This window comes from Poecilia latipinna, unplaced genomic scaffold (genome assembly GCF_001443285.1).
Source record: "Poecilia latipinna isolate Pla-1442-1.1 unplaced genomic scaffold, P_latipinna-1.0 Scaffold1034, whole genome shotgun sequence".
NCBI classification, from domain to species: Eukaryota; Metazoa; Chordata; class Actinopteri; order Cyprinodontiformes; family Poeciliidae; genus Poecilia; species Poecilia latipinna.
Window position 1 is genome coordinate 126,074 of NW_015113650.1, and position 14,345 is coordinate 140,418.

At 41.6% G+C, this 14,345-nt stretch overlaps 1 protein-coding gene across 2 annotated transcripts; it reads right to left on the bottom strand.

The window, feature by feature from the left end:
• Window positions 1-2,219: 2,219 nt before the first annotated feature.
• LOC106958966 (flocculation protein FLO11) lies at window positions 2,220-13,937 on the bottom strand. Of its 2 annotated transcripts, none has more exons than XM_015051161.1 (5): window positions 13,771-13,937; window positions 10,742-11,226; window positions 9,302-9,463; window positions 7,139-7,343; window positions 2,220-6,295 (listed from the first exon to the last, which is right to left on the bottom strand). In XM_015051161.1, exons 2-5 carry the CDS (start codon window positions 10,884-10,886, stop codon window positions 4,567-4,569), a joined length of 2,241 nt encoding a protein of 746 aa, XP_014906647.1. In that variant the 5' UTR covers window positions 10,887-11,226; window positions 13,771-13,937; the 3' UTR covers window positions 2,220-4,566. The 2 variants fall into 2 exon arrangements, with proteins under 2 accessions (XP_014906647.1, XP_014906648.1); XM_015051162.1 differs by lacking the exon at window positions 13,771-13,937 and adding an exon at window positions 11,880-11,898.
• Window positions 13,938-14,345: the final 408 nt, after the last annotated feature.

Here is a 14,345-nt window from a genome sequence, read left to right on the forward strand (position 1 = left end):
TACTTAAAATTTTAAAATCTGAGGGGGTGCTGTGGTGGTGCAGGGGCAAAGCACCACCCATGCATTGAGGTCCTCATGCCAGTGGTCACAGGCTCAATTCCCAGTCTGGTGACATTTACTGCATGTCTTCCCCCTCTCTCACAACCCTCCTTCCTGTCAAACTACTTTCAAATAAAGGCCACTAGAGCCAACAAAACCTTAAAAAATTTGGTTGTGTTGAATTTAAAAAAGTGAATTGTTCTTTATTTTTCAATACTGAAATCCATCATACCCAAAAAAATCTTTAATTTGACATTAAATTCAGTCATATTCAGATTAAAAGTCCTGTTTTTGAACATAACCTTTACCTAGGTACTAAAGACATTTTTAATGAAGTCCACATCTGTGTATTTAAAATATATAGATTATTCTGATGTAATATTCTAATCTTAAATGTCATGTTTTCATTAGCCATAAGCACAAAATCATCATAATCAACAAATAAAGGCATGAAAACATCTGTCTGTGTTTATTTTGCTTAGTGATGGAGTTACTGAATTGAACTTTGCAATAATATTCTCATTTATCAAACATTTATTGAATTAAATGGTAGGCTGCATGTGATTTTACCATAAACAGTCATCCCCTTCAAAATAAGAGCATGAGTATAAAGTTCTAGCTACTTGAATATTTTTTAGGTCGATAACCAAAACTGTATTGAATTTTTTTTCACCTGCAAGTTTACAAAACAGTCGAGTAAATTAACACTTTAGAATTTATCTTGAATTATTTATTTAGTGGAAGCTAAATGTGCTAATCAGTTTAAAATTTTTAAAATTAGCTTTGGTATAAATGTGGTGCTTAATGTTTCAGTATTAAACTTACAGACAGAAACATTTTAGATTCAACAGTTTTATTATATTTCCACACTTTTAGAACAGGCTGGTTTAGTTATGTCACACATACATACAAACATTCACACACACCAACTATTACCTCTAATAATACTAGTTAGTGCTCATGTCATTTGAATATTACAGGATTTTAATCTTTTTTAAATCTTCTCCCACCGACTGACAGAAACGCCAGTGAGGATATGAAGGTGGAAAAAGACAAATTAGTTAAAATCCTGTAAACAGGGAAGGAACTGGACAGCATTATAATCCTGGTCAACAAAAAGAGATCAGATCCAAAATGGTTTGACTAGCTTCGGATTTAAGGTCAAGAAACTGGCCTAGTCAAACCAAACCAGTCTCTAAAACCAAACAAATTAACATTTAATCCAAAAACTGTATTAAATGTTTATTTCTTTAGTTTCTCATTCAGTTTGGGCGCTGGTGTTTTCCATTTAATTCTTTAGAAAATGGAAATTAGATTTATCATCTCCCAACACCTGCTGACGCAGAATAACAGAAAACAGGCATTGCACAGCAGCACCAGTCAGGTATTACTATATTTAGCCTTGAATTCAAGAAAAAAAAAATCTACATTTTCAGTGAAAATCCAGTCAATGTGGAAATAGTAACATAGTTCAGTGACATAATTCAGTAGAAATAAGTAATTTAGACTTTAACACAGACATAAAGACAGGATTTCCCAAAGCAGGAAGGCTTGGAATCAGCTGTAATCTGTAACTTTACCTTAAAAACGCCTCAGAGCTTTTGGTCAAAACCAAGACAGAAAAGACAATGACTCAAGAGACACAACCGATGCCAATGGTTCAGGTTGTTTCAATCCTTTTTCGTTAAATATCGGTGCTCCAAGGCGTTTCTAATCAATCCCCAATCATCTTGAGCTGATCTCAGGTCTGCTCCGCCTTTGGGAACCAAAGTACAGACAAAGTTCAAACAACTCCCAGGTCACTCTGCTATAAAGCCACAGTCACACAGAGCAAGAACAGCTCTAAATAATGCTAAGTAGTAACAGTAGTCAAGTAGAAATGGCACTCGGAAACCAATGAAATATATAACGTTATAAGTTCAGGTAAACAAAAAACACCGTCAACCACAACATCAACTACAACATCAACAGCTGGGCGTCGCTCTAGAAGCCTCTAAGAACTCGTCGTTCTCACTCCACCGGTGCCGACTTTCAACCAGAAGCATCTCACTCGGTCAGTCAAAGTCCCAGGACCAGATATCTGGATCCGTCTCAAACCGTTTCTGTGGCAGGACTTTGTGCCTTTAATGGAGTCCTAGCAGCTTATCGCTCATTTGCATCATGTATCAGTGGCTCTGTTGAGTTATGCATGAAAGTGTGGATCAATGCAGCATGAGCACAGGGTATAAAGACCAATCAACCAGGCTGAGTCTCTCTCCATTCACTAAGGTTGGGTGGATGATTTCATGAGGTGATGAGAACCTTCACTTTTCCTCAATCACAGGCCCGTTTAGCTTTACTGCTGGAGGAAACATCTAAATGTTTCATCAATCTGCTGACTGATCTTTCTCCCAAATGGACGTTTTTGAAACAGGAAAGCACTTCCTACAGGCTGGTGAATGGTGAAACCTACCGTTATACCACATATTCACAGAACCAGTGAAGTCAGGGTAGCTGTTGACCCTGTGGCGGCCTGGCACCTTAAGGTGTACCCCTGTGCCCTCAGTGGCCAGTAGAGACAGACACCAGTCTGTCCCTCATGGCCTTGTAAAGAAGATGGTGGATCGTGTCACTTCCTAATAGACTGGATTATGTCTTGACCATGTGGGAACCTTCTTCAGGTGTCTCTTGTCCGTTGACCTCAAGAGACCAACGCCCTACATGGAGCATTTTTTCTTTCCTCAGTTGAACAAAAATGCATCTAAACACTTTTCATCAGCCTCATTTGTAAACTTTTTTGCACCAAGAAAACAACTCCCAACTATTCTGAAAAACGTTGGGAGTCACCAGTAAAGTGCAGGTAACTGTTGACCCTGTGGCGGACTGGAGCCTTAAGGTGTACCCCTGTTCCCCAAACTGACCGGGAGAGACAGACACTAGGCCCTCATGGCCTTGTATAGATGATAGATGGATGCATCATTTCCTAATAGATTGGATTATATCAACACATTTCTTAACCCTGTGTTGGACTGGGAACCTGCTTCAGATGCGTCTCTTATCATTTGACCGTAGGAGATAAACACCAACCCCCTTCAACACGATGAAATGTTTTTCTTTTCAAAGTTGCTCAAAACTGCTTCTAAAACTTTTCATCAGCTAAAGACATCGGTCTAACCCTTAACAGTAAACTTTTTCATCCTGACGTTTCTGATGCTGTATTTTCACTTTTCTCTGGGTTTATTTACTCTCTAGAATAAAAATATTGCTCATCATCTCACTTCCAATTCCAGATCCTACGGTGAGCTGAAACACGGCAGCATGTACAAAACAACTACTAACTGCTTCATTGATAAAATATACTCCATCTCTGTGTGTCACAAAATATGTACACTGACTTGTCTATCAAGCTCACAACGTACGAAACACCGACCTAAAAATAAACCAAACTCTTTAAACACGTTTGCCGTGACTTATTCTTTTAAAAGGCCTTGAAATGTCTCTGTTTGCTCTGCAATTTGTTTTGTACTATTGTTCAAATCTGCTAAAGTTAAAGACGAAGGAGGGGCGTTTATGAATGAAGAGACCCAGAAAGTGACGGAGATCGAGGCGTCTACGGCGTATTGTTTGATCTGACCTCACACTCCGAGAAAGAGACAAAGACGGGGCGATGACACGCTCCGCCTCTGCTCTCTTTGGGGCTTTGTTTCGCTCTAAAAGCAGCCATTGTTTGTTTACATTCATGTAAGAGCTTTTCTCTGCTGAGATGTCGACGCAACACAAGCCAAGCCGAGCTGTCCGCCTTGAAGTTTTCCACTCGCTAACTGCAAACCTAACTCTGCTCTGCTGACAGACCCAGCCATCAAACCCAGTGAATCAGTCTCCCCTCCGTCAATCAGGCGCCGTGAATCATCCACCTACACCGGGCTCTCTTCCTTTTTCAGAGCAAGCCAACTTGTTCCCGGCACATTTCCAAACCTCCGTCATCATCCAAGACGGCAGTGGAAGGTATCGCCGCCTTCTGAATGCTCGACTCTTTAAAGATGCTCATTTATGGGCAAAAGACGGAAAGCGTCACTGCCTGCAGGGGCACGATTTCAACCTCAGACAAACACGTGTGCAGCTTTTATGCCGTATTTGCGTCACATGGAGATTATTTCCCCCTTGTGTGCAAATTTATGTAGTTGGATCGATGCTAACCATATTTGACTGTTAAGAGGATTTATTAAAATTTGTTGATGCGAGTCAACAAAGATTGGGTTACAGTGTTATTTAATACGTGTTAAAGAGTGTTCAGGACATGGAGATCTCTTAGGTAAGGAAGAAGAGCTAAGTTTTAGCTCAATCATCCTGAAATGAAACAGACGCCTCTAGATCTGGTGAACGTGGCACCAAAGTCCATAAAATGACTTCCGAACCAAATCTTTCTAACACCGGTGCATTCATCGTCTAGGTTCACAACCACGACGCTCGAGAAGCATCTTCTAAATTTGATGGCTGCCTGGCGTCCTCCAGGTCAGAGCGAGGAACTGAACCATCGACTTTCATCGGTTACACTGTCTCCATGACGATAATGACCTTCTCTTCAGGGGTCGACGTGGTGACCGAGGTGGAGGGGTTGCACGGCGTAAGTTCGTCCCCTGTGCTCATCTGACTTCTTGCGGGACAATCCACGCTATCATGCACGTCCGTGTCTCCGTCTTTCTCCTCTTCCTCTTCTTCATCCTCATCCTCCTCCTCCTCTACTCGACATCTGCATACCTCAATCCCAGAGTCGCCGGTAAGACGACGGTGCCGGTACTGGCTCTCGTCCGCTCCCATGTCATCGTCTTCGTCCTCCTCTCTGTCCCCAGCGGCCTGCTCCTCGTCTCCGTCCTCCCAGCACGCGGGTCCGGGTTCGAAGACGTCCACGCACGGCGAGAAGACGGTCTGTTTCGGTGGAGACTGAGTAGCGCGGGGCGACGGGGAGAGGGAGGATGCGTGGCCGGAGGAGGAACCGCCTTTGTCGGACGGGTGAAGAGCGGTGAGGGGGTCCAGGAGTAATGCTGGTGCCACAAGAGGGGTTTGGGGTGAGGATGGAGAAACAACCGCAAGGGGCGACGGAGAAGACATGAAACAAGTTTCAGACTCGATCGTGATTGCTGGACAAGAAGAAGTGCCGTCTACCGGAACCGGAAGGAGGGTTGGCGATCCTGATCCAGAGCTAAAACTAGCCTGAACATCTGAAGGCAATGGTGCGAGAAGGTTTGACTCAGATGAACCTCGCAGCTCTGGACTCGGTCCAGAAACGTTTACAGTCAAAACTAGACAAGAGTGCTGGGAAGGCCCTGACCCAGGGCTTGAGGGAATCTGGGCCAAACCCGACCCGGGAGATGGTTCTAAGTTTTGAGTCAATGGAGATGAAACGGTTTGTGTAATCGTACCTGGGGTGAGATTTAAATGTGTTGGTTTTGGAATCAGAGGGGCGCCAATAATGGCTGAAGTACAATCAGACAGCAGTGGTTCTTGGTCCTTTGTCGGGTTTGGAGACGCTATAGTTTGGGTCGGGGTTACAGGTGCATCGGCTGGCACAACGCTAACATCCTGATCAGGAGTTAGACGGCTGGCAGAGTCTGCTTTCAAGGCCATAGTTCTGAGAACGTCTGGAGACGTTGCTGATGGCGTCGAAGGAGCACTGGGTGGATCAAAAGTTCTCGAAGAATCAAGAGTCTCCAGAGCTTCGACCGGTCCACAGCAGTCAGAGGGGTTAGCTGTTGGCGTGGGAGGCCCTGACAGACTTCCGGTTCTCGTGATTTTACTGGAAGGGAGCTGGATGGCATCGAGCCTCGGACTGGGGAGTGGACTGGAGCTACCGGTGCTGAAGATCGGAGAACATGGAGGAGGCATGTCGAGCTTTCCAGGAGACGAAGCTGCAACGGTGAGGGTGACCTCAGAGCCAGGTGAGGGCTGAGGAGGCGCTGCCCTGGTAACCACCGCCACGGTAACAGTCTGGCTGGGGAGGGAAGAGTCCGTGGCGGAGGCTTCCTGAGCGCTGACGTCTTCGGCGCCCTCGATGTCAACGGCCACCGCGGCGGCCGGTCTGTCAGAAGCGAACCGGGCCTCGCTGGCCGCCAGGCAGCTGGCTGCAGCCGCTATGGTCTCCATGGTGACATCAAGGGTGAGGGGCGTGGCCTCGCTTGGCGTGGAGGCGTGGCTTGTGTCGGTCTCGTAGGTGATGGGCGCTGAGAGTGAAGAGCTACACGGAGAAGAGGGGCAGCAGGAGTCGCAGGAACAGCTGGAGCTGCAGACAGGTCAAAGGTCAAACGTCTGACAACAATCAGCTCAGCAGTTTAAATATGTTTTTACGTACTCGTTAAAAATGTCACTATGTTGCCACCATGGAGGACAGATTCTGCTCCAGTGGTAACTACAGAAATACACCATTCAGTCAGAAACAACCAATCAGAGCCAGGGGGAGGGGCTTAGTCTGTCTGCCATGATAACTAATTTTTCTGGATGATAAATTGTCCCAGAAGTTATCGCTATAAACAGTAATATGGTTTTCAGCCCATTTTTAATGGCAAAATAATGCAAGATCACATTCTAAAAATTAATTAACTTTAGATTCTAATGAACATTTAAAACTGGAAGATATTTTAAATATCCAAAATAAATAAACAAAACAACAGAAACAACAAATAAGATGAATTATGAAGTTTTTTTTTTAATTTATGATGCGATTAATCAATTTATTGCTTATTGCGATTGATATCAATCTTAACAGTATCAATCATACGCTGCTCACACCCTTCCCCTTGGTCTCTGTATTGCTACAGATTCTTCCCAATAGAAGAATGCTAATGCTAGTTAGCATAGCCAACAATGATGTCGTCCAAAAGGTTTTTCTGCAACAGTAAATTACAACATTTTCACATTTAGCAGAACATACACTAGGGTGATTGACAGCGCTAAGACCCTCCTCCTGGCTCTGATTGGTTGTTTTTGGTTGGGATTGGTGCGTTTCTTCAGAGGACAATAGTAGCTCAGGGAGGAAGTACCAACCTGCCATGGTTACAGTTTTAACAAATATGTAAAAAACCTTTTTAATAAAAGTTGCATCCCGCAGCTTTGAAGATTCGTCTACCTGTTGTCGGAGCTGAAGGAGGACGGGCCGTCGCTCAGCGGTCGGTGCAGCAGCGGGCCGTGCTGCGTAAGCAGGTGCGGGTCGGCGGCACGCGGCGGCTGCGGGTATCGAGGGGTCGTAAAAACAGAGCTGTACGGTGGAGGAGGAGTGGAGGGCTGGGCCGCAACCTCCTCATAGGACGGCAGCTTTAGCGACGCCAGGAAACCTGCAGAGAAACCGGATCAGAACCACCAATAAGACAGACGGTAGTTTGGTTATTATCAGTTCTGGAGCTTTAACACTTATAGGAAAAATGTCTTGTTTTTAGGGAAATAAACGGCCAATAAAACCAGAACTTTTTCATCAATATTAAGAAATTATTTACTTAAAACAAACTCCTGAATCTTGTTGAAAAGTTTCTCCTTCAGATATTTGCACTAGAAACTGGACCAAAAATATGTGGAAAGATTTTGTAAATTTGCAGTGTGTGACAGATTATATTCAGGTTCAATCATTCCCTCTGGTTTTGTGAAACTGAAAGGATTTTTGTTCTTACTGTTTTACTTTTGGACATTTGTCATTTGAAGGCTTTTATTTTTAACCATAGTTTTGTAATTTATTATCTTATAAATTTAGCTCATGCATGTTACGTCTGGTGTTTTATTACCACTCTACTACACCAACTAGTGAATTATTTAAAATGTAGACATTTCTACCAAAAACAGTGATGGAACTGGTTGGTAATTTAAGCTACATTTGAACAAATCCAGTGTTTTGTTTTAATCTAGAGTCAGTGCCGTTTTAGCCCCTGTAAATTGTGCTATGTTACACCGACTGCACAAGAACGGCTTCATAAACAAAGTTTGGCTGACTGATCGATAAAGCTGAGCTGGAAATTTCCAGCGATTCGTAACTGAAGCAGATTAGAGAAGCATCAGCTGAGCGTCAGCAGCAAACAAAAGGACAAAACAAGAGCCGGCTTCATTGTGTTGACGGATGAAAAAGCCTCTCATCTTTTCTACGCTGGAAATCCTGCAAACTATTTCCAGTAAAAGGGATCGTCTCTGCTGAAATAATGTTAATTAACGGTTGGCTCTAAGGTGCAGCAGGAATCAGGTCTGCCAGCTGAGAAGAAAACAATCAAACTCACGATATAAACGTTGGCACAGCCTTTACAAAAGTTTTCTCTCATTTTATCACGTTATCAGTTTTGCTGGAGTTTTCTGAGTTAAACCAGCACAAACTGGTGCATAACTGGGAAGTAGCAGATAAATGCCTTCTGAGCTTTAATATTTATCACAAATAAAATGTGATGTATTTGAATTATGCTCCAAATAAAATCCAATGGACCCACCAACTAACTAGCAAACTGAGCCCAACTGTACCAAGGCTAGAATGGCCTAGTCAAAGTTCTGGCTTCACTTCAATTGAGAATCTGTGGCAAAACAAAGTTTTGACTGAGTCTGAGTCTCTATTAAAGCAATTATTTTTGTAATCAATAATTCTGACGATTAATTGATTAATCAGATAAAAAATGGTTCATTCTGATTTTTCATTCAACCACTTAAGATTATTTTATGCAATATTAAAAATAAAAATAATTCAATAAATTTTTCAATTAAAAAAATAAACATTTTATTTCCTAAAATGCCATAACGTCATTTCCTTTAGTGTAAAAGATGCATCTGCAGCTAAAAAATACAACATGTGAAAAGCATCAGTACAGCACAGGGCTGACCTGGTGACGAATTATTGATTAACTGATTAACAACTGGATGCAAAAGGTGCTTAAAAGGGTTTTACTTAACAGGATCTGAACCAGGTGAAGCGAAAGCTCCCAACAGAGGAGTTCAGATGAAGGTTTTTATTATATTAAAGACAAAATGCTTTATTTTTGTACAGTTTTGGTTTAATTATTGCTCTGATGGTTGTTGTTCTTGGCCTTTTTTAGAGTCTTTATACTCCAGTTAACGATTAATCAATTTCATATTATATTTCATTTATCGATTAATCGTGATTAATCAGATTAATCGTTTAAACTTTAATAAACTTTGTTGTGTTGATGTGATAAAATGAGGTGTGAATGCTTTAGCATCATGTTGTAAAGTTTGATAAGGGTTCTTTTGGAGTCCAGAGCAGAGGCGTTGTGTGTGTTAGTGGGTCAGAACCAGCAGCTGGACTCACTGAGGTCCAGCATGGAGGAGGGGAAGGAGTTGGCTCCATGGTAGGCCAGCAGGCTGATCTCTCTCTGCCTCTGCTGCTGCTGGACCCGCAGCTTGGCCCGACGGTGCCGGTACGCGCAGCAGCAGCTGAACAGGATGAGGACGGTCCAAAGCAGCCAGAACCCTGAGGACGGTCAGAACAGAACCACAGCTCAGAGTTCTGGTTCAGGCACATCGAAGCTGAATTAACTTAGCTTCATAAATGAGAATCCAGAAGAAAAAGTGAATCATTTTGGTTCTGAGATGAAGTTAATGTTTATAATGTTGTATTTTTATTGTCTAAAGGAAAATCCCAAAACACTGTAAATATTTAGCTGTTATGAAATAAAATATTAATATATTAAACAACGGAAAAGCACATACAAAAAAAAAATCCTGACACAATAAAACAAATAAACTGCTCTAACTGTGTTGATCTTTGAGCAAATTACCTTTATTCCAGTCTGTATGCTCCAGTTAACAATTACTAATTGATTGAATAATCAATTAATCACTACTAATCAGATTAATCGTTTTAGCCCTATTCAAGAGCTTACGTCATGTCAGACTGATTTGAAGTCATTTCTTTTCCTGAAGTTAAATCTGTAATTTGCATTTTAATGGGTAAAAGTATGTTTTTGAATATGACCTGGTTTGTTTGACTGGAAGTTTTATTCCCTGATAAATGAAATCATCTATTTTTATTTACTCAGACTATCTTTGTTTGATATTAGCAGTGACAAAAAACAAAAATAGCAGAAATCTGAAGAGGTAAACAAAGCACTGTAACATAAAGTACTTCAAGAAAGAGTAAATGTTTATTTAAAATTTTGCTGCCTTGTTGAAGAATAAGTCGTTCAGCATTTCTTTAATTAAAAACAAAACTTTAAGCAATAATGTTTCCTGCAGAAAAACACATATAAGCTAATATTAGCATTTTAACTTTTACTAGCTGATACACTCCTTTTGTATGCTAAACTGAGTATATTGTATGCTACTGATACCCCCATAACAATATTAGCATTTTAGCTAATTTTGATATAAAAGCTAAACTAGGCTGTTAGTTGCTTTTTCAGCATAACAATGCATATAAGCTAACATTAACATTCACACTGCTTTTAGCATACACTGCTTTCTGAAAATGAAGTGGAGAACTTTACTGTTGGTACATTTTCTACTGCTATTCTCCATGCTAATGTTAGCATTTTAGAGAATTTTGATATAAAATTTCTTTTAGAGAAATGCATATGAGCTAATATTATAATTTTCATTTGTTTTAGTTTACACACTGCTTTTTGTATGCTAAGTGGGGAACATTACTTGCTATTGATAGCCCAGATGCTAATGTTAGCATTTTAGCTAATTTTGATGTAAAGCTAAACTTTCACATCAAAAGTGTAGCTCTTATGTCAGGAAAACTTACACCAGAGCTCGTAGTAGTAGGTGCAGCAGCCGGTCTCTCCGCAGCAGTGTCCCGTCTCACACAGATATCCTCCGTTAGCGTTGGCTCCGGGGCAGTACCGCGGTCTCCCCAGCAGGGGCAGGCTGCCACCGGAGTGGTACTCCATCGCACCCCCGCTGATCACCCTCTGTTACGCCAGAGCCACCGCTATCCGTCTACCTCAAGCCGCTAACTCACCGTTAGCTATCTGGTGCTGGTCGCAGTCCACCTACATGTTCGAAGTGGTTTGGTTTCTAACCAAATCTCAGTTTGTTTTTATTCTCTGGCTGTTTCTAAACGCTTGGCAGGTTGGAGCTGCAGGACAGAGATCACAGTGAAGCTGCGGCTAGCCTGGCAGTGTTGGGGTCATTTTTCAGACGAATCCCACCAAGACGCTTCTGCCGCAGCAGCAGGAGAGGAGCGGCTGGTGGGGCGAGACGAGACGACGGCCAATAGGACGTCCTGGACTGCGGAGAGAGAGGAAAACAACGCTTTATTGATAAACAACAACAGAGCGTGACACACAGCCACTACTACAGCCTGTTTGATATTCATCTCTGCACCGACTTAACCTCGAGAGACACAATGAAGCCACTCTGTCCACTGCGCGCACACACACACACGCATACATGTTTAGCTATACTTCTGGAGACTAGGTTGGAAATCATGTTTATGGGTACACAAGTAAACTCTCTGCCCCCGTCCTGGAAAAGCTGCAGAAAATAAATCTGAATGTCTCCACTTATTCCTAGACTCTACATTTTCAGGAAAGTTAAAAATGATTTTCTTTTTAAAGTTTATCGATGCATAAAGTACCAAACAAAAGAAGTTGTTCGGTTTTCTTCAAACATTCAGAATTTTTATACAATTTTGAGGCGAAACAAATACGATTTTTTCACAGCAGTCTGATCTTTTCACGTCCTCAAAAAAGTAAATTTTATGCCACTGCCATGGGTGGAACTAAATGGGAAACGTTTCCGATGGTTCTCAAAGAGTCTGGAGCCAGAAGGGTCACACTGCATTTTATCCAACTTTTATACATAACTGACGTCAGACATGCAACATAATTCAGCACCAGGAGAAGCCAGACGTCGTAAATCCAGACGTAAACAATACGTACATATATTGTGACAACATCGTCAGCTCCTGTTGATCAGGTTATATTTCACATTATATCCAACCTGTCTATTGGAGGTTACATAAAAATGTCAGTTTTTATTTACTTTCAAAATCAAAACACAGAACCAGCAAAGTTATGATACAAACTGAGATGTGATTAGCTTAAAGAAAAACTAGGGTGGAAAAAGGGAAAAATATATAATAAAAATAACTAGATAAAATAAACACATAAATATAATTATTACAATACATTACTTCCAGCTGAATGTAAGTTTTCCTTTAAGATGGTCAGAGCGTAGAGCAGGTGGCCCATCAGGGGGCGCCAACATGACTTAAAATTTTCTGTTTTCCGACTTAATTTTGAATTTCTTCAATTTTTTTGCTCTCCGTTGGAAAAATTCCAAATATTTCCCAGTACTGTTGAGATACCGTAAGACGTTTATCGCAAATCCAGTTTCACAAATACATTTCTGACTTAAAAATAGCCATTTATTAGTTATCTGAAGTTTATTACCTTTATTTATTTTTATCTGGTGGAGGCAGCCCCAATAGACACTGATCTTTACAGAATCTTTTCAATTGCACCTACCTCTTTAATTACACACCCAGAACCTAGAAGGGCACAAAGTTGGTACTAGTAACTTGAGTAACTTCTTTTGAAAAAATTTTCTTTTAGAAATATGTTTACTATGTTGTACTTTTTACTTTTACTTGAGTAATTTTATTATGAAGTATCTCTGCTCTCATTTGAGTAAGATTTCAGCATTTTCTACCCCAACTAAATGAAAAATAAACACGTTTTAACCAAAAATTTGAAACTTTAACTTTTGTTAAAATTTCAGACGTTTTTTTATTGAGAAAAAAACTGATTTGGAAAAATTTTGTTTTGCTTGAGTTTGTTATTTTTTGTAATTTATATAAATTATTTTCATTTTGACGTTAACTGATGCTATAGAGCCATAACAGTTTCCACTGTGCACATTAGTGCATATCTATGGTATATTTAGTGTTTAAACTGAAAAAACACAGGAATAAGCGTTTTTAGGGGGAGTCTAAAACATTTGTAGATTTTAGCTATTTAAGGGAGGTTGTTGTTCCAAATCCTTGTGAAAACAGGATGTCTACTGTACTTCATTTAACATTTTAATAAATGTTTAAAGATTAAATGTATTTAAATAGAAACTAAAACCAGGAGTTTACACTGAGAAACAACTAAAGCAAAATTCTGAGAACATTCAGTCAGGCAGAAAAACACCCCTGGTTCCTGCAGTTTGTGTTTCAGAGGGTCAATAATATCATGAAACGTTGATAACATTAATGCAAGAGGAAATCTCAGTGATATTTGAACAACACAGCGTAAGTAAATATTCACCACACTGTAATCCTAGATACAAAATGTTCCCAGCATTCCTTCCTTAACGCCACACATGTTTAGGAATGTCTGGCTCCCCAGAGGAACAGTTTTAGAGAATCTCGGCCCTCATCGGGACGTTTCCTCTGATTTTTAGCAGTCGGCTGGCCCCTGAAGGGAGCAGCAGCCGCCCGGACCAAGATGTCCCCAAGCCGCCGGTGGTCCCCGCACTGACGGGGCCGCGGCGGCGTGGCGTCCCTCACCGGGCCAACTTCTGTCTGCATGCTGCAGTGCCGCACACGCGCGCGCACACGCACGCACCCCATTTGCAGCCCGGTAAACATGACGCCCCACGGTCAGCGAACGCAACACACGCACGTAGGCCACATAAAGGCCACATAACCGGGCTCTGGTTACACGCAGACGGAGCGTTTTAAAAATAACGGCGCTGGTGTCCAGGGTTGCCCAGCCAGCAGACGGCCCCCCTCCAGCGGCAGACAGCCACCACCCCTCCGGGATATTCACACAAAAACAGCCGTACCCCTCCATCCAGTCAGCGGGCCTCCCTGCAGCGCGGCTCGGTGTGCTCACGGCTGGCTTGGCGGAGCGTCGGCGCTCGGTTCCGCTGTCTGTCTCCCGCCTCCTCGCGCTCCCGCTTCAGTGCGACCCTCCGCGAGCCCCACCGCCATCAGCGCCAGCGGCACGTGAAGCCCGCGCAGCTCTTTGCCGAGCACTTCCGCCGTCTGGCGGGAGACCTTCAAAGTAAAAGCACCGAACTTTTCACACGTTGATTTGGAAACAGTTTAAATCTGAACACCCACTGACAAAATAACTTAAATAAATAAAAATGAAACCAAACAAATAAAGGCACAAATATATAAAAACAAACAAAAACATATAAATAAAACGAAACTAAATAAATTAACAATAATTTGTTATTAAAAATTAACTAATTGAACATATAAATATAAGTAAATGAATAAAAACAAACAGCTGAAACATTTTTAATTACATTTATTTCCCCTTTGGGATTAAAAAAGTACTTTTGAATTTGAATTTAATTAAAATTTAGTCACAGATTTGAACTCTATCAGTAAAATGATTATATTTGACAAA

Excerpts from the sequence above, each read along its gene's own strand:
- LOC106958966 (XM_015051161.1), bottom strand. The coding sequence starts at position 10,886 with ATGGAGTACCACTCCGGTGGCAGCCTGCCCCTGCTGGGGAGACCGCGG. Across the intron at positions 7,344-9,301 it reads CTCCTCCATGCTGGACCTCA|GTTTCCTGGCGTCGCTAAAG; the intron begins GTGAGTCCAGCT and ends GTTTCTCTGCAG. Across the intron at positions 6,296-7,138 it reads TCCTTCAGCTCCGACAACAG|CTCCAGCTGTTCCTGCGACT; the intron begins GTAGACGAATCT and ends ACCTGTCTGCAG.